Genomic DNA, 19546 nt, shown 5'->3' with positions numbered 1-19546 from the left:
ATAATTATTTTAAAAACGAAATTTTTGGCCTTGAAATTTAGGGTGTTACACAATAACTATTTTCTGTTAATTATCAAGTCTATTAAGTTGCATGAACATCCTCTTAATTGCTTGTCTCATATAATTTATGTGAAAACAATATTATATGCCTAGTATTAGTGAACATGAACCTAGGGGTTAACTAGAAAATAGATAAGTCAATGCGTGAGCTTGTGTGATGAACAACCATAAAAGAAGTTAATTGAATTAGTAATTTAATTAGCTAACTACAAGTCTTAGTTAACCCACATCAACAAACTTGGAAACTCATTAGTTTAACCAATTGACCACTATTTGAATTGATTTGTTTTCTAAAGATTAGTAATAGTGAACATGAACCTAATCACATTAATCGGTAGCCAATGACCCGAGGATCAGGTACACCCTTGATCCCCAACACTCGAAAACCTGAAATCAGCTCTTGGGAAGAACAAGGACAAAACCATAGGAGCATCTTCAACACAAAAAAGTCACTGTTTAAGAGCTTCAAATCAGCCTTTCAAAAGAAAAAGGGCCAGAAAGTTGGAGAATCTAGCACGACACTGAAGGACAACGACACTTTTAGTAATCTAAAGAAGGAGGATTCAGAGTATGAAATAGAAAAAGAAGAAAGCGACCTCGAAACCGAACCCAATAATACGATGGCTAACATCGATGAGAGGCCCAAGGGCCAATGGAAGAGAAGGATGCGTGACGATATTGGCCCAAGACTCGTGCAACCTCTGATTCCAGCAACTGCCAATTTTGAATTGAAAGGCCACATTCTCACTCAACTCAGGGACATCCCATTCTATGGGATAGATCAGGATGATGCATACAAGCATCTCGAGGAGGTCAATGACATAGCCTCCTACTTCAACACCCCCAATGTGCCTTGCGAGACTGTTCTACTTCGTATGCTACCGGTCACATTTAAGGGAGCCACGAAAGATTGGATGAAATCACTTCCCCTAGGATCCAACACCACTTGGGTAAAGATGCATGAAGAGTTTATTGATCAATTTTTCCCTCCCTCAAAAATAGCAAAGTTGAAGAAAGCCATAGCAAATTTCGAGCAACAACCGGGCGAGCCACTCTATGAGGCGTGGGAGAGATATAAAGGATTGTTCAGGAACTGCCCTCACAATCATCTAAACAGTTATTAAGAAGTCTCCATTTTCTATGATGGAGTGAATTTGACAACTAGGCAGCTCCTTGACTTGTAAGGACCACTCACAAAGAAAGCACTCGCAACTATAAAGGAGCTAACTGAAGAATTCTCTAAGCACTCTAGAGAATATCATAACCTAGGGAATGACTCAACTCGAGGGGTGGTGAACTCTATTTCCGATGACATGGCAACATTGATGGCAAAATTGATGAACATGGATCGAAGAATGACTAAGATGGACCAATCCATCGATGCCATTAGAGTGGGATGTGATAACTGTAGAGGGCCTCACCTTACTAAAGACTGTGATCTTGATGAGAACGGGAAATAGAAAGCCCATGTGTGTTATTCAAGTGGTGATAGATATGATGATGGTTGGTGAGAACCCAAGAAAGAATGGCTACCATATGATGAGTACAAGAAGGCAAAGGAGGAAAAGTATAAGCAAAAAGCAAGAGGTTTTTTTATCAAAAGGAGTAGTTGGTGCAAGAAAAGAACTCGGACATAGAAGATATGCTTACAAGATTCGTAGCCGCATCTAAGAAAAGGCATAACAATACCGATGTTGCATTAAAAGATCAACAAAACATGCTGAGAGAGCACCAAATTATGATGAATGATCAACAAGCTCTACTTAGGAATCAGCAAGCCTCTACTCTCAACATTGAAAAACAACTTCGCCAACTTGCACAACAAGTAAAAGAGACAATCGGGTAGACTTCCTAGTAATACCGAAAATAATCCGAAAGGCATACATATAAACATTGTAACAACTAGGAGTGGGAAGATAATTTCTCCTCTATCCTTATCCAGAAAGGAGATCCTAAATTGGTTTAAGAGGAAGAGGCAGAAAACCAAAAATCGCTAGAACCCGATCCGACTCGCCGAGTCGCAAACATGGAATCGACGATTCCTACACCTGAACTGAAAAATAAGCCTCCTATTAAACCATATCAACCTCCTTTTCCATTTCCAGGATGAGCTAGACAAGATAAGCACGATATTGATTATCAAAAGTTCCTGGAACACATAAAAGCCCTTCAAATTAATATGCCCTTCATCGAGACGGTTGCATAAATGCCTAAGTATGCTAAATTCTTAAAGGAGCTTCTTACAAATAGAAAGAAGATGGAAGAGGTGAAGAAGGTGGTTCTCAATGAAAATTGTTCAGCCGCCATGTTGAAAAATTTACCTAAGAAGATGGGTGACCCGGGTAGTTTGACCTTGCCTTGCCAATTTGGAAATTTATCAACTATCCATGCATTGCCTGATTCGGGGGAAAGTGTTAACCTTATGCCATACTCATTCTTTAAGAAATTGGACTTTCTGGAGCCAAGGCCAATTCGAATGGCAATTCACTTAGTGAATAAAATGGTGACATTTTCAAGGGGGATATGCGAGGACCTATTGGCGAAAGTTGATAAATTTGTGTTCCCCACGAACTTGATAGTACTAGACATGGAAGCAGTTCCTCAAGTCCCAATCATTCTTGGAAGACCTTTCCTAAATACCGCAAGTGCTATAGTAGACATGCGAGATTCTAAACTTACCCTTCGGGTGGGAGACGAATCAGTTTCATTTGGAGTTAATCAAGCCATGAAGCATGCAAGGTATAGTGATGACACGACATTTTCGGTTGATATGTCGGAAGAATTAATGTAAGAATGGAAAGAAGAAAAGCCAAGAAATTATACCACTGCCTTTGACGATGATTTTGATGATGAAAGAGACCTGATGGAGATAGAGAGACTGCTCGAAGAAGCTAAATGTAATGAATTAATCAGAAGTGTTGAAAGCCCGACTCGCCGAGTCGCAGTCACTGACTCGACGAGTCCATAAGAGAAATTGCGATCAGACGGAAATTTTGGTATGGACTCGACGTGTTCAGTGTACAAAACACTAAATCAGAGCTGAAAGCTCTACCTGATCATTTGGAGTATGCATTTCTTGAAGAAGGTGAACAAAAACCTGTAATTATAACTTCTGGCTTCACCAAATCTGAAAAAGAAGAGTTAGTCCGAGTTTTAAAGAAGAGAAAGAATGCCATTGCATTGAAAATCACTAATAATAAAGGGATTTGCCCTTCTTAGTGCTGTCACAAAATCAACATGGAAGAAAGAGCAAAGCTGGTAATGCAACATCAAAGGCGGTTGAACCCGAACATGCAAGAAGTAGTCAAGAAGGAGGTGGTGAAGCTTTTAGATGCAGGGATCATATATACCATTTCCGATAGTCCATGGGTTAGTCCCGTTCAAGTGGTGCCTAAGAAAGGAGGGATGACAGTAGTGACAAACGAGAAGAACGAGCTCATACCAACTCCAACAGTAACCAGTTGGCGAGTGTGCATTGATTACCGAAAGCTAAACGATTCCACTCGTTTCAGCAGTTCTCCCACTTCCAGGATGAATTCTCCTGTTGCTACTTTAGAAAAAGAACCAGCAGGTTGATGGATCATTATCCTGATGGACCACTTTCCCCTCCCTTTTATTGATTAAATTCTTGAACGATTATCTGGTCATAGCTATTACTGTTTCTTAGAGAGATTTTCCGGTTACTTCCAAATACCCAATGACCTAATTGACCAAGAAAAGACGACTTTCACTTGCCCAAGTCGGACTTTTGCCTATCGACGCATGCCTTTTGGGTTATGCAATGCACCCACGACTTTTCAAAGATGCTTGATGGCGATATTCCACGACATGGTGGAAAAGTTTATGGAAGTATTTATGGATGATTTTTCTTTTTTTGGCTATTCTTTTCATAATTGTCTTACTAACCTTGACTTGATGCTTGTTAGGTGTGAAAAGACGATTTAGTTCTAAATTAGGAAAAATGTCATTTATGGTGAAAGAGGGCATAGTCTTAGGTCATCAACTATCCAAGGCGGGGATTGAGGTGGATCAGGCAAAAATTGAAACTATTGCTAAATTACCCCCACCGACTAATGTGAAGGGCGTTAGGAGTTTTTTAGGGAACATGGGTTTTTACCACCGTTTTATAAAAGATTTTTCTAAAATAAATAGACCTCTAACTCAATTCCTTTTAAAAGATGCACCTTTTCATTTTTCTAAAGAGTATCTAGCTGCTTTTGAGATTTTGAAAGTAAAATTAAATAATGCCCCGATCATTATTGCCTTGAATTGGAACCTGCCCTTTGAAATCATGTGTGATGTAAGCGATTTTGCCTTAGGAGTCGTGCTTAGCAAAAGGTTTGACAAGCACTTTCGACCCATTTATTATGCAAGCAAGACTTCAAATCTGGCCCAAGAAAACTACACCACAAACGAAAAAGAATTATTAGCCGTAGTGTATGCCTTTGACAAATTCCACCCTTATCTTATTTGATCTAAAACCACTGTTTTCATTGACCACTCTGCTATGAAGTATTTGTTTGCCAAGCAGGATGCGAAGACAAGATTGATCTGATGGGTGCTTTTACTACAAGAATTTGACTTCGAGATCAAGAATAAGAAAGGGATGGAGAATGTAGTTGCTGACCATCTTTCTAGACTAGAAAATCCATAAAGGGAAGAGATAGACAACATGGGTATTGAAGATAGCTTCCCGGAATAGTATTTAATGGTGATCATGGGGGAAGAACCATGATATGCGGATATTGCAAATTACTTGGTTGGAGAATACCTTCTAAAAGGCCTCACTCATCAACAAAAGAATAAGCTCCTTTCAGAAATTAAATATTATTTCTGGGATAAGTCGTATCTTGTTAGGAGCTGTGCAGATGGAATCATAAGAAGATGCGTTTTTGGCAAGGAAATTTGAGACATATTAGAGCATTGCCACAATGGACCGGAAGGAGGACATCATGGGGTACAATACACTGCTAAAAAAGAGTTTGATGTGGGTTTCTATTAGCCTACTATCTTCTCGGATGCTGCTACTTATGTAATGGAATGTGATGCTTGCCAAAGAACGGGTAATATATCGGCAAGGAATGAAATGCCCCAAAGGAATATTCAAGTTTGTGAAATCTTTGATGTGTAGGGTGTGGATTTCATGGGACCATTTCCTTTATCCAATGGAAATAAATACAAACTATTGGCGGTGGATTATGTGGTAAAGTGGGCGGAAGCGCAAACATTACCAACCAATGATGCAAGGGTTGTGGTAAAATTCTTAAAGAAATTATTTTCTAGATTTGGAGTGCCTAAGGTGTTAATTAGTGATAGGGGAACCCACTTCGCTAATGATCAACTAGAAAAAGTGTTGCAAAAATATGGGGTATGCCATAGATTTTCAACACCTTACCATCCAAAAACAAATGGGAAAACCGAAATTACAAATAGGGCACTTAAAAGAATATTGGAGAAATCGGTGGAGAGTAATAGAAAAGATTGGGCGGACAAATTGGATGAGGCACTTTGGGCATTTAGGATCGCATTCAAGACACCCATTGGAACCACACCCTATAGGCTAGTGTATGGTAAAAGTTGTCATATACTCGTGGAGCTTGAACACAAAGCCTATTGAGCTTTGAAAACATGCAATTTTGAGCCAAATGAGTTGCGTGCAAATCGACTTTTGCAAATGAATTCTTTGGAAGAATTGAGGAATGAGTCTTACACTAACTTATTGATTTATAAAGACAAGACCAAAAGATGGCATGATGCAAGGTTAAAGGGTAATAAAGAGTTTGAGGAAGGACAAAAAGTTTTCCTATACAATTCAAGGCTAAAGCTCTTTCCGGGAAAATTACGCACTCGTTGGACCAGGCCTTTTACAATAAAGCATATCTTTCCATACGAGGTGATTGAGCTATGGAGTAAAGATGGGTCAAGCTTCAAAGTCAACGGGAATCGGGTTAAGAGATATGAAGAAAGGATGCCAAAAGACGAAGGACTTGAAGAAGGGTTAGAGTTGGAGGAAGCCGCTGTAACGTAGAGCGGGTAAGAGTCCAACTAAAGACTCCTAAAAAAGAAGCGCTTACAGGAGGCAACCCGTCACTTGAGTTTGCTTTCTTTTTACTTTTCTTTTTGGTTTTATTTTTCGTATTTTATCGTTTTCTTAGGATTTGTCTATCTAAATCTTCATATTTGTCTAAAATGATTGCTTGAGGACAAGAAAAGTTTGTGTGTGAGCTGTGGTGGATTTATTTTAAAAAGTGTAAAATTTTGAATTTTTTTTTTCAATCAAATCAAATAACTCTACGAGTTGGGTCACCTACTCAACGAGTCCATGCGAAAACAATTAAAATTTTGAAAAACCACGACCCTACTCGACGAGTAGGTATATTTTTGGGAAAATAAATAAATAATTTTTAACTCTGTAGAATTAGGGTTTACCCTAAAAGGTAAACTTGTTCATTCCAGCCGACACCAACCCTAAACTCCACATGCAAAGTTCTCTCTAAAGCATAAAGTTCCATTTCGTGATTTCCTCCAAATTTCTCACAACAAGAAAATGTCTAGCAGGAAGGGTCAAAGTTCAAGGGGAAGCCAAGGGGATTTCCCTTGGTTGAATTTCCCCCAAAGTGAGTCCAAGTTAACAATGGTCCGTTAGAGAAAGAAGCTGGAAGTGGTAAAGAAGAAGTAGATTTATGTTCCAAATGAAATAAATTGGGTATGGTTAGGGAAGGTTAGATTGGAAGAAGATTTGACCCTATATATGGTCAAAACTTTTATGCACAACGGGGTCACCATTACATGTGACGGGTGGAATAGATTTTTAGGATTCAGGAACCGGTGTACCAGGAATTATGCTGGGATTTTTTCTCGACAATTACCTTCCGAGGGGGTAGTGATTATTATAATCTGGGTGTCCTTACTTTTTGTCTTGGCGGGGAGTATCGCCAATGTAGTATGGTAGAACTTGGATGGAGGATGGAAATTTACGACCAATCCGTGGTCATGACTGAGGGTTTTGGTGCATTTCTTGAAAACTGGAAGGAACCGGTGTACCAGGAATTATGCTGGGATTTTTTCTCGACAATTACCTTCCGAGGGGGTAGTGATTATTATAATCTGGGTGTCCTTACTTTTTGTCTTGGCGGGGAGTATCGCCAATGTAGTATGGTAGAACTTGGATGGAGGATGGAAATTTACGACCAATCCGTGGTCATGACTGAGGGTTTTGGTGCATTTCTTGAAAACTGCCATAAATACTCTCTGGAAGGGACGACTGGTTCGGGTTGGTGGAACACAATCGCCAACAATGTTTACATTCCATCTTTCGCTCAAGAGGGAAGCATTCGCTCTCCTATCCACCAGTTGATTCATCGCCTTGTCTCAAGTACAATTAATATGAGAAAAGATGACGACAAGGTCCCATCCCTTGATATATTCTACTTGCGGTGTATCATTATGTCGAAATTTTTTTGCAACATTTATTATTGTTTGGAAAGGTATTTGAGCGATGGAGTGCTGAAGGATAGGAAGACTTCAAAGATAAATGGCGGGATGTTTGTGACCTATTTGGTGAAGTCTTATGGTGTAATGGATTGAGGAGCTGGGAATATGTTGATAATGATACCCATGCCTTCATTTAGGGTTATGTTTTATAGGAGGGCGAGGATTGTTGAAGATTTTGGTGGTGGGACTTTTGCTATACCACATGATGATGAGGAGGTGGTACCCGAGCAACTGGGTAGACGGGTGAGGCCAAGGCAAGATCGATCACAGGATGACCCACCCGTGGTACCGGTTGAGGATGAGTTATCCACGGACTGGGAGAGGGTGGAATCTAGGCGATATCAAGATGATATTGGGCGAAGTTTAAATTTCCATAATCTGTACATGAACCATTTGTTTATCATTTGAATGCACCGCCAATGGAGGGTGAATATCCCTATATTAGAAGTTGGGAGGAATGTATTAATGCTAGAAGAAGTGGAGTTGGAGGAACCAGAATGGGAGACGGAGATGAAGAAGGAGATGAAGATTAGATATCTTTTCATTTTTATTTGTGTGGTTGGGTTTGAGAATTTTATTTTTATTTTTATTTTGTTTGCTTTTGGTTGATATTTGAACTTATATTAATTAGGAACTATGTAGTGTGACAACCCGAAATTTCTATCTTTTACAACCATTCAACTCAATCAAATTCAGACTTCTTTCTGCTATCTTTTAGCATTGTCTAGGGTCTATTTGAGCGTTCTAAACCTAGTACATCCATGGAATCAGTGTTAGGAAGTATTTGCTGAAGTTCAAAACCATTAAACAAGCCATAAACTCCACATCACATGAGTTTACGGCCGTAAACTCAAGGTGGCCGCAAACTCATGGCCTTAAGTATGATATTCCTTCACTTTTCCTCATTATTCACCATTTCAAGTCAAGAAACTCGAATTCTCTCTCAAGTATCATAAGGATCTTCATTTTTATCTTAAAAAATGTAAGTGTTTCATCGTTTTTTTAGTTGATACATCTCCTTAACTAGTATCACCCTTTAATTTCTACCATGAAATTCATCTTTTTGGTTAGATCTTTATGAACACTAAGAACACACTTGTTCTTTGGGCCGAAATCAACTTTTTTTTGATTCCATATTGTAAGTATCCTTTTCCAATACTTGCTATCTAGTAGAAGCTCTTGATTTACACCCTTGAAAGCAACCTTTTTCCAAGAACAATGAGAGTTTACGACCAGGAGCATCTCCTTTGGCCGTAAACCTTTGTTAAGGCTACTAGTTTGGCCATAAACTCTTCTTAAGGCTAGGTTTGGGTCTAGAACACTTCCTTGATGCTTGATAGGACCTTAAAACTGTTGGATTAATGTCTAAGTCCATAACTATATTTGATATGTACTTGACCCGACCCGACATGGTCCATTTGGGTTGCACTTCACTGACACAATTTATATGGATAGTCTTTTGAGAATAATATATTTATGATTTATATTAATATATTATAAGTTCTAATATATTAATATGGAATCATATTATTTAATTAGTATTGATCAAGACTTAATTTAGAATTAATTAAGTGATCAAAATGAACTAATTAAATATGGACTCTTATATATGGAATGGGCCAAATTCATTTAGGTTGGGCTAAGCTTTCATGGATAGTCCATGGAGTGTTTAACCCATGGATCATATGAAATGAAAGGTCATGGGTTTAACCCTAGTCTCCATATTATATAAAGATGTCATTGGTTGGTGAAATTGGCACTAGTGTGGTTACACTAAAAGGGCTAGTCGATTTCACTAGAGAAAACCAAGTATCCATATTCTCTAAAGTCTTCCAAGGTGGTTTGGTGATTTGTGATTCCACTTGAGGCTTACACACTATTGGGGCTAAGCTCTTAAAGCTTGAAGACATCAAGCTACATCAAAAGGTATGTCATCTAACTAGTACTTTGTAGCATAAGAGCTTCATAATATGCTAGTTAGGATTAAAGCATTGGAAAGTTCTTATTTGCATGTATAATAGGGAAAACATAGATCCAAGGTTTATAAGGTTGCATGTACACCATAGGAGTGTTAGAATGCTCATAATCCAACAGTGGTATCAGAGCCTAGGTTTCTTTTCTTGTTATCCTTGCAAAACTGCTTAAAAAAGTGAAGTTTTTTGCTATCTGGGCATCAGACTCGGCGAGTCCATGCCTAAAAAGTGATCAAAACGATCCAACTCGCCGAGTTGGTTCATGCACTCGACGAGTTGGACCCCCAGACAACATAAATTCGACTGTTTTGGCTGGAATTGGACTAGGAACATTACCCTAAGATGTTTTTGGACTTATAAACTTGTTTTTGATGTGGTAATGTTCATGCTAATCCAATTTCAAAGATAATTGTCAATAGATTCATGTTTTGTATTAGTATAAAAGTTATGCTAATTACATGAAAAAGTTTGATGTGTATTATCTTTGTTCATATGAGTTGCTTAAGATTAATAGAAAAGTTAATTGAATAGTTGTTTTCAATCCATTTTAATCTAAAAGTTGATTCTAAAATGTGTTTGTGTAACTTGTCCTCAAGTTACATGAAAAGTCACATTTAAGTTTCTTAAAACTCATAAAAATTATCATAGGTTACAAAATGAAGAGTCTTGTTCTTATTAAATGGTTTTATGACTCCATAACTTGTCCTCAAGTTGTGGAGGTTCAAGAGTCTCTTCATTAAATAAAATATGTGTAACCTTAGTTAACTCATAAAACTTCCATAAGTTATGAATTATGAAGAGTCACTTTCTTAATTAGTTTAAAGTCTTCCATAGCTTGTCCTCAAGTTATGGAACTTGAAGAGTTTTTTACTTAAAACTACTTTAAACACATAAGTTATGGAATAGAAAAGTTTTGAAAGTTACAAAACTTTCCCTCAAGTTTTGGAATTTGAAAAGTTTTCTCTTATGAATACTTTAATTACAAGTTTAGCCCTTAGAATTTTAAAAGTTAAAATTCAACCCTTATACTTTATAATATTATAAGTTAATAATATATATATGTATAAGAGCAAGTCAGTCTTACCGTTACTAGGCCTCATTCATGAAGCCGGTCTATAAGGGGGGGTATAAGGTTACTGCCTATAAAATGACAATTTAATGGGTGTCCACTCTCACCCACCGCTTCCTTGACCGGTGGAGGGTCGTTAGCCGAACGGGTAGGACAAGGACTAGAATTTTCACTTCATTAAATGTATTAATGATAAATACTATGTAACTAAACCTTTTATAAATACCCAATATTAGTTACTTAGGAAAATGTGAATAAGGTGCTAATCCATGACATTACACTTTGCACTTTGTTTAAGTCAGTTAGTGGAGCGTGTGTGGTTAACCGACACACTAACTCGTATTTAACAAGGTAGGCAAAGGGTAACTTAATGCTTATCATAGTATCGATGGAGCGTGTGTGGTTAAGCGACACATCGATTGAGGGGTAAACACTTAAGGGTACCAAGTAATTTGCATGGTTACTTCACACCTTGTTTTGTGATCCTCGGCATCCCAGTCACAAAACCTGAAGGGCACACTCGAGATTGAAACATGCCATTGAAAGTTCAATGAATCTCAAAGATCTAGGAGTTTCAAATCCAATTAAAACCTAATAAATTATTTCGTTTTTCATGGTGGAAATTGGTGAATCGTCATTCACCTACCTTCAATTATTCTATAACTTGGATTACGACATCCCTCTTCCAAGTTATAAAATAGTTTGTTGGGTCCTACCCTTAATATTTCATATTGGGTGTTATATTAAGGACTTTAAATCAACTATCTTGAATATCTCCCAAAAGATGTCTAGTTCAGACATCTATGATCTTCCCAAATATCTTGGAACTTCACTTCCTCTACCTCCTACAATTATTCTCCCTAACCCACAAGTTCAAGGTCACTCAAGCCCTATTGGCAAGGCAAGGTCTAGGTTTGATCACATCATGGAGATGAAGTCACATACTTTTAAGCCGGGAGAATTGGGTGTCAAAGTCTTGAGAAAGTTAGTGGTTCAATCACTTTCTAAGTCACATAGAGAGTTCCTTTTGGACTCCTATGAAATAGACTATGACAAGACCCTTAATGATCCTATCTATTTGCTTGGTGCTGCTAAATCAGAAATGATTTAGTGTACTAGTAAAGCAAATTTGATTAGGAGATCAACTTCCCAAAACTTTATGCACAAGGACAATAGTGACACAGGAAATACAGAAATGCATTCTCTTCCCAATGGAAAGGGATTGGCCATAGTCAACTTGGTTGACCAAATGGTAAAGAGAAAGGCTAAGTCTGAGATAGTCCCATCTACTATTACCTAAGGGTCCATATGTTTCTATTGCCAAAGGAAGGGGCTTTGGTTACGAAGCTGCCAAACTTACCTAAGGATGATAAAGTCAATAAGTTTGAATTTATTTCAGGTAAAGTCCATTGTCTAACTCTATTAAGTTCCTACTTGGAGATTATTATTACATGATGTGGCTGGGTAACATGTTGATGTTTTAAGAATCAAAGAAAAGTAAAGAAACATAAAGGAAGTATATCTTGATTCTGATCGCGAAGATAGATTTCAATCGCATGGTTCGGTGATCAGAATTTTGAGCAGGTGCTTAAGAGTTATGATAGATTGCTTAGGAACAGATGACAACAAGTTTTCATATACATTGGCATTATAAGGATTAGTTTTTCCGCAAAGTTTTAAAATAAAAGAAAAGTTTTAATTTTATTTATTTTAAAATATCCTTACAATGGCATTTGGGAAAAAAAAGATGTTGCTTATATGATTCCATTGATAGCAATATTGGAAATATGAATTTGATTCTTTCATTTGTGGTAGTGTCTAAATTTACCAAATAAGGAAAGATTCTCATCACCCAAGTTTCAGTTGGATAGAAACTTGGAATCATGCACGTTGTATAGTATGATGAATGAGAACTTTCGAGCATTGGAAAATTAAGACTAACTGCTTGTTCACATGGATGTGTGAGTCAAGAGAAGGACTAAGGGATAAAGTACAATTTCTTGTACACTTGTCAAAGTCCACCACAAAAGATGGATAAGACTCTTCGTCATGATTTACTATGGTTTAGTAAATATGATTATACTTACAAGCTTAAGTATAATTCTGAAGCATTGGAAAATTTTCAATGTATGACAGAATGAATAAGAAGAATCAAATTAGGCAGAAGGATAAAAGTTTCTCGAATCTGAAAAGATGGGAGAGTACTTTAGTATCATGTTTTAAGATCATCTTAATGATTTTGAGACCTTATCACAATTCATCCTCTAAGTACATTCTGATAATTAAGAAGAGGAGTTATGAATTGTTGAAGTGGTTAAATTAAGAAAATGATTCATACTTCATTACAAAACAATTCATAGAGTTATACTATAAGATTGTAACTTGAGTGACATGTCTTAAATAAGGTTTAAAACACTTGTCAAATGTAAGAGTAAAAGTTTTCTACTCTTCTACATTTGAAATTGCTAAGTTGTGATGTTTTGGATAAAACAAAGACCAACTAAGGCTAATTGTGTTAAGTGTCTGTCTTGATTAGATTCCACATTATCACCCGAATATTTGGCAAGAAAGTCTTATAGGTCAAGGAGACAGTGGGAGTCTAAAAGATCCTGAAAGGGTTTCAAGAAGTAATCAAGAATAAAACTTGTATTTCATCGCTAGCACACATCTAGAGGTTTATAACCTATCGTGCTAACATTTCTGTGCCCATTCTAGTTAAGTTGGCTATACATTTGAGTTCTACCTATTCTCAGTTGTTTAGATAGCTACTTGGAAGCAATGGCAGGCCCTTGAGCTGCCAGGTGGCAAGAAGTTAAGATTGCACAAGTTCAATCCATATGAGTTAGGATTTGTCACTAACCTAGTCTTGTGATTATGGTTTTGACAAATTCACATTGATAGGAACACTTACACCATAAAATCTAAGTATCATAAGGTTTATCTTCGATTCATGAAAATGATGGTAAGGAAACTCTTTCACTAAGTAGATTTTGAGTAGATAGTCATTGTGGAAATGGAAAAAAGTCTAAACAATTGAGAATATGATTACGACATCCCTTTTCATAGTTCTGAAATTTTTTAGACACACTTGTGAGCTATTTAAGAAAGGTGTATGATTTTGATAAAGTCATATCAAGGCAATCTAGTATCAGAAATCTGAACTTTGGTAAGAAAGTCAATAAAATATTGATTTCTAGAAGTCCAGTTGATTTTTGGGTACATGTCAAAGCTAGTGGGAGCATAAGTGTTATGCTATTAATCATCATGTTAGTGGGAGCATGATAATTATGATAAATGTTGCAAGTTAGCAATGTTAATTATAGAAAACAAAAGGTCTCAATTTCGAAAAAGTTGTTTTGCTATAATTAAGGGAGAGGAAATTATACTTCATCTCAAATCTAAAATCTTAGATTGAGGTCTTAATCGTATTTAGTCAAGAATATATATGAATTTCATGTTGGAATGGCTCAACATAAGGAAATTCTATAAATGGGTTCATTATTTGCATTCTAAAATTTGATTATGATTACGACATCCCTTTTCATTATCTAAATTATGAGAACTTGGCAAATAGAAATGGAAATATTATAGCAAAATACTGGTTTAGTCTTTATGTGAGACATCATGAATCGTGTCCCATATGCTTCGGATATAGGATCGATTACACGTGTTATATTCATTTTGTCTAAGTTTTTCCAAATGCCTGGGGCATTAAGAAGGGAAAAAGGTCTAGAAATTGATATGACTAAAATGATTAAGCAATTGTCGAGGACAATCTAAGGTTTACCAAAGATTGGTTGCTCAAGGACAGTTGGAAGTACAGTGGTAATTGTTGGAAGGACCATATTGACATATTCTGGAAAGAGGCAACTCTTGTTCAGAAGTGATAATCAAAAGTGGAATATGGAAATGATCCCATAGGTGGAAGTTGTTCAATAAATATGTGTAAGATTAAGAAACTTAATGCAAGAAGGATGTTTCCAAGGAGTTGATCTCCTTTGGAATACTCTGTAATGATTTTTGCCAAGTGAATTTATGCATAATCATTACAAGAGGATCAATGCATATAAGTTTAGAATCTAACAGATTTCAGTAAATGGCATGAATTTTGAATTCTTGCATTTGCCGTAAGGGTTTGGGACTGTGAAAAGATGATCATTGGAGTTATGTTCAATCAATCGAGTTCACAAAGTAAGGATCATAGACAAACATAGAGTGCATACTTGGTGTATGGCAAAGCTATTGTTTAAGAAAAACATAGTGTACATGCTTGGAGCATGGGACAACTAGTGTTTTTAATTCAAGTATAAAGTTGATAAAACTGAAACAATGAATAATGAGTAATCAGTATGGTGATAAATAAACATGTTTATTTATATTCATAGGGTTTGATACCATATTTGATTCATTTATTCTTGTGTTTCACTTTGCATGTTTTGACTTCCATAATAACTAGGTTATTCTTTCGGAATGACTAAGTTATTCAAACCATCCACAGTCGGTCATATGTTGGAAGTAGATATGAATCAAGACTGTCATGGATTGGCTTGTAGAGATCCAAGTTGGTGGACAAAGTTGTGCTACAAGACTCATGAGTGCTCATAAGTTCTGAGTATTGGATTCAACCCGTGCTCATTTGAATCACTTTATGGATTTTATCACGAGTGATCGTGAGACGATAATATCTTATATTCTTCAAACCTAGAGATATGAGTTGTTACTATGAGTTGATAGTACATTGATTGCACGAAAACACATTGGTAACTCGATGTTATAAAACGTGCCTTTGTGTATGATTCAACAAGTAGCAGAACAAGCCATATGAGTCGAAGTTTATCCATTCCTTTTACCTTCGGGATAAAAGAGATATATGTGGGCCCCTCGATGATTTAATGATGACACATGTGAGTGCTTGGCCAAGCTAGGACTGATTTGATTTGTTCAATCAGTCAGTCGTCATGAATCGGAAATCGGGAAACAACAGATGGACAAAGAGAATGATTTATAATCCATGTCTCAGTCCATATGATATCTAGAATGGAGGAATGTATGATCACTTATCTAATGGACAAGTCATTGACAAAGGTCAGAGATCATCGACAAGGTCAGAGTTCGACAGCGGCTTTAAGAGCTACGATTGCTAGTTAGGTTTTGAAGTCATACTCAATAATAGTTTTAGACTTATCCAAGTGGGAGACTGTTGGATTAATGTCTAAGTCCATAACTATATTTGATATGTACTTGACCCGACCCGACATGATCCATTTGGGTTGCACTTCACCGACACAATTGATATTGATAGTCTTTTGAGAATAGTATATTTATGATTTATATTAATATATTATAAGTTCTAATATATTAATATGGAATCATATTATTTAATTAGTATTGATCAAGACTTAATTTAGAATTAATTAAGTGATCAAAATGAACTAATTAAATATGGACTCTTATATATATGGAATGGGCCAAATTCATTTAGGTTGGGCTAAGCTTTCATGGATAGTCCATGGAGTGTTTAACCCATGGATCATATGAAATGAAAGGTCATGGGTTTAACCCTAGTCTCCATACTATATAAAGATGTCATTGGTTAGTGAAATTGGCACTAGTGTGGTTACACTAAAAGGGCTAGCCGATTTCACTAGAGAGAACCAAGTATCCATATTCTCTAAAGTCTTCCAAGGTGTTTTGGTGATTTCTGATTCCACTTGAGGCTTCCACACTATTGGGGCTAAGCTCTTAAAGCTTGAAGACATCAAGCTACATCAAAAGGTATGTCATCTAACTAGTAGTTTGTAGTATAAGAGCTTCATAATATGCTAGTTAAGATTTAAGCCTTGGAAAGTTCTTATTTTCATGTATAATAGAGAAAACATAGATCCAAGGTTTATAGGGTTGCATGTACACCATAGGAGTGTTAGAATGCTCATAACCCAACAAAACACCCTTTGGCACAAGACTTCATGAGTTTACGATCGAAAATTCATAGGACTGTAAACCAATTGGCCGTAAACACCTTGGGCCGTGAACACCAAGGGTGGCCGTAAACTCCCTTTAAGTGCAATCACATGTGATTGTAGCACTTCGATTCAAGTGTTTCTGTTGGGCGTGTCAAAACCAACAAATAAAGGATAGAAATGACTCTTTAAACACTACTACTATGCACTGATAATGTATTACAAGGTAAGTAGGGTCGATCCACAGAGACACGCGACAAGTGTTTATACCTTTTTGCGTAAGGTACAAAAATGGTCACAAAATGGGGGGAATTTATAAGCAATGATTTAAACTATAGAATAAAGCAATAAGTAAATGATTGATTTAATGAAGTAGATTCAAGATTTGTAAGGACTCCAACTCCATGCAAGACAAATTAGCAATGTGATTCCAAAGATGAAATGATATTTGTTTAATTCTATCTAAATTGGTACATAGAAATGCTAACAAGATCTAGCACCTCCCATTCACCACATTGATTAACCAAAATAAGCTCTTTGATTAATCCTAACCTTACCAATATAATCTAAAAAAGCTCTTAGAATTAGGTTGAAAGATTGCATTAAACTTTATCTGAATGTTCCCAACAACACTCAATACTCCTCATAAGCTCGGGAGCATAAGAATGTATGAATAAGATTTACACTAATTTCATTCAATAGAAATCAATTTAGTGCTTGTTACCTACTCCAATTTACAAAACAATTACGGATTTTGCAATTAGATAAATTGTATGATCTAACCCTAATTCAAATGGCCAATAAGAATCACAATTAGAATCAAACATTCGAGTGAAACAAAATCAAATTCAGTAGATAGAAAATTGAAAGAAAACATCAAGTCATATGATTGAAATCAAAACTAGAAGTCAAGACATAAAGTTGGAGAATCTAGGGTTCTAGTCACTCATGACTAGAACAAAATCACAAATCTAGAAAATGAAATTAAAGTTTTTACAAAATGAAATCAAATGTTCCCAAGTGTTGATCAACTTCAAAATCCTCAAGAAATTCGCCTTCTCCACTCAAAAAGTCGACCCCCCTAAGTAAAAAGTCGGTTCCCCCCCTTTAAGAATGGTGAAAAACTTATTTAAAGCACATATTTACGTTTACACGGCCCGCGTAAATTAACACTGTCATTTACACGGCCCGCGTAAACGCAAAAATATGCTGTGCAGAAATCTACGTTTACACGGCCCGCGTAAACACAAGGCTTGCATTTACACGGCCGTGTAAATCTCTGTAAAGCCAAAATCTTCATTTCTTTGATATCTTGCTCCTCGGTGCTCCGCAAGTCCTGAAATTTTGTCCGCAACTTTAGTTACCTCCTCCAACAATATCCAACCTCCAAAAGTCCCTAAAATATCACAAAAGTATTTGAATGAAATTGCCTCATGAAAAATCCCGAAAAACATGCAAAATGCATGAGTTTAAGCCTATATGTAATCTACTTTTATGAAATAAAGCTACAAAATGGGTACATGAAATGCACCTAACAAATCTCCCCATGCTTAAACCTTTCTTGTTCCTAAGAACGAACAAGAAAATTTAAACCGGAGACAATAAAATAAAAGAGAAGAAAATAAAATCAAAGTTAAACTTTTTTTTTTAAACTTGATGCAAGAAATCAAAACAAACATGAAAAAATATATTCAACCCAATTAACCCTGTTTTGTAACATAATTGAGAATATACCTGTAGTGCCTTGAGTCTACTTGGCTTTAGTCTTAAAATATTATATAACAATAGAAATAAGACCTTAGCCACTCCCTAATACAACTCAACAGAATCAAAGATCACCACACTTGTTCCCTCTCAATATTGGCAAGTCAATTAATAGAACAAATTATGGTCTTACTCACGTGAAATTGTATGTGACAAAACATGCTCAATCATTTTTGTTTCACAAATTATAACAATGATCGACCCCATCTATTTGTTGAACAACAAAAATCTTTTTCTGAAAAATCTTTTCTAAAAATTCCCTAATATTTACCCAAATTGGTTACAAGATTCAAACCACATACTCCAGTCAAATTAATTAACATTCAGTCCCAATGTCATAAGTTCAAATCCAAGTCCAAGGGAATCTTTTGACAGCCAAATATTTTTCCTAAACATAATATTCAATTAAACTATAAACACAACTATATACAAACTTCCTAATTACATTATTTTTACAAATAAAGCTCATGGCTTTCTTCGAAATCTGTGTAACGGGCTTCCAACCAACACATCCAGATCAAATGACCTTAGTGTGCTAGATTTAAAAGGATCCCTCGGGTTTACTTGCCTGAACCTCAAATGCCACAAATTAGCTTTATTTGGTTATTAAGTTCATGACTTTCTATGGAACCCGTGTAGCGAATTTTCAACTCAATCAGTCCCAAACAATTTAGCTTTAGGCGATTAGGTGGAAAACACCCCTCTTGTTCGAGTCCTAAAGGTCACAGATTAACTTAATAATAATTTTTTTTTAATTTTTTTTAATTTTTTTTTATCTTTTCATATAAATAAGATAACATATAAAACTCTTATTAATTTATTTGCTAGGCCTATTTCTTTATATTTTCGTCCTTGACTTTTCTATTGTGGGACATCTCACAGTCTATTACCATGAGGGGCTTCAAGACATTTTTCGGGGGATTAAAGGTAACATGCAAAGACCCGTAAGTATAATTGGAAATTGTGTCCCCAAGCAGGGTATATAAAATGGAATGAGTAGAAAGGACTTTTTAGAGCGCTGGAAGGCTCGGGACATTGAAATTTTGTATTCTTTTTATAAATTTTTGAATTTGGCATTTTGAGTTCAATTGAGCATTTCTACTCATAAGACCGGTCATATGTCCCAAAGAATTAACTCATACCTGCTGTTATGCTCCAATGTTGACAATCTTCTCACTTTCTGTTTTGCACAAGTAGCTTCGGGAGGTGTGTTCGTATGTGATTAA

General features: G+C 36.3%; 2 protein-coding genes and 1 non-coding gene across 3 annotated transcripts; 2 read left to right on the top strand and 1 right to left on the bottom strand.

Annotated features, from left to right (window-relative positions):
• Window positions 1-1064: 1064 nt before the first annotated feature.
• On the bottom strand, window positions 1065-1171 carry LOC145056151 (small nucleolar RNA R71). Its single transcript, XR_013685685.1, has one exon. It is a non-coding gene; the product is annotated as a small nucleolar RNA R71 (small nucleolar RNA).
• Window positions 1172-2266: 1095 nt separating this feature from the next.
• LOC145049860 (uncharacterized) lies at window positions 2267-3279 on the top strand. The gene is made up of 2 exons (XM_078998208.1): window positions 2267-2847; window positions 3078-3279. The coding sequence occupies exons 1-2, from the start codon at window positions 2267-2269 to the stop codon at window positions 3277-3279; spliced, it is 783 nt and encodes a 260-aa protein (XP_078854334.1).
• An 18-nt stretch (window positions 3280-3297) lies between these two features.
• Window positions 3298-5677, top strand: LOC145049859 (uncharacterized). Its single transcript, XM_078998207.1, has 3 exons — window positions 3298-3631; window positions 3987-4291; window positions 5192-5677. Exons 1-3 carry the CDS (start codon window positions 3298-3300, stop codon window positions 5675-5677), a joined length of 1125 nt encoding a protein of 374 aa, XP_078854333.1.
• The last annotated feature ends 13869 nt before the right edge of the window (window positions 5678-19546 follow it).

Source organism: Lactuca serriola, chromosome 5, assembly GCF_051521515.1.
Source record: "Lactuca serriola cultivar US96UC23 chromosome 5, Lser_US96UC23_V15, whole genome shotgun sequence".
Taxonomy (NCBI): domain Eukaryota; kingdom Viridiplantae; phylum Streptophyta; class Magnoliopsida; order Asterales; family Asteraceae; genus Lactuca; species Lactuca serriola.
The sequence above is the reverse complement of the archived record's forward strand: the minus strand, read 5'-3'. Positions and strand labels throughout refer to the sequence as shown.

What these genes read in the sequence shown, in the direction of transcription:
- LOC145049860 (XM_078998208.1), top strand. Translation starts at nt 2,267, where the DNA reads ATGCCTAAGTATGCTAAATTCTTAAAGGAGCTTCTTACAAATAGAAAG. An exon ending in GATATGTCGGAAGAATTAAT is followed by an intron (nt 2,848 to 3,077) that starts GTAAGAATGGAA and finishes CGACGTGTTCAG; the next exon opens with TGTACAAAACACTAAATCAG.
- LOC145049859 (XM_078998207.1), top strand. Translation starts at nt 3,298, where the DNA reads ATGGAAGAAAGAGCAAAGCTGGTAATGCAACATCAAAGGCGGTTGAAC. An exon ending in TTTAGAAAAAGAACCAGCAG is followed by an intron (nt 3,632 to 3,986) that starts GTTGATGGATCA and finishes GATGCTTGTTAG; the next exon opens with GTGTGAAAAGACGATTTAGT. An exon ending in CTGCTTTTGAGATTTTGAAA is followed by an intron (nt 4,292 to 5,191) that starts GTAAAATTAAAT and finishes TTTGATGTGTAG; the next exon opens with GGTGTGGATTTCATGGGACC.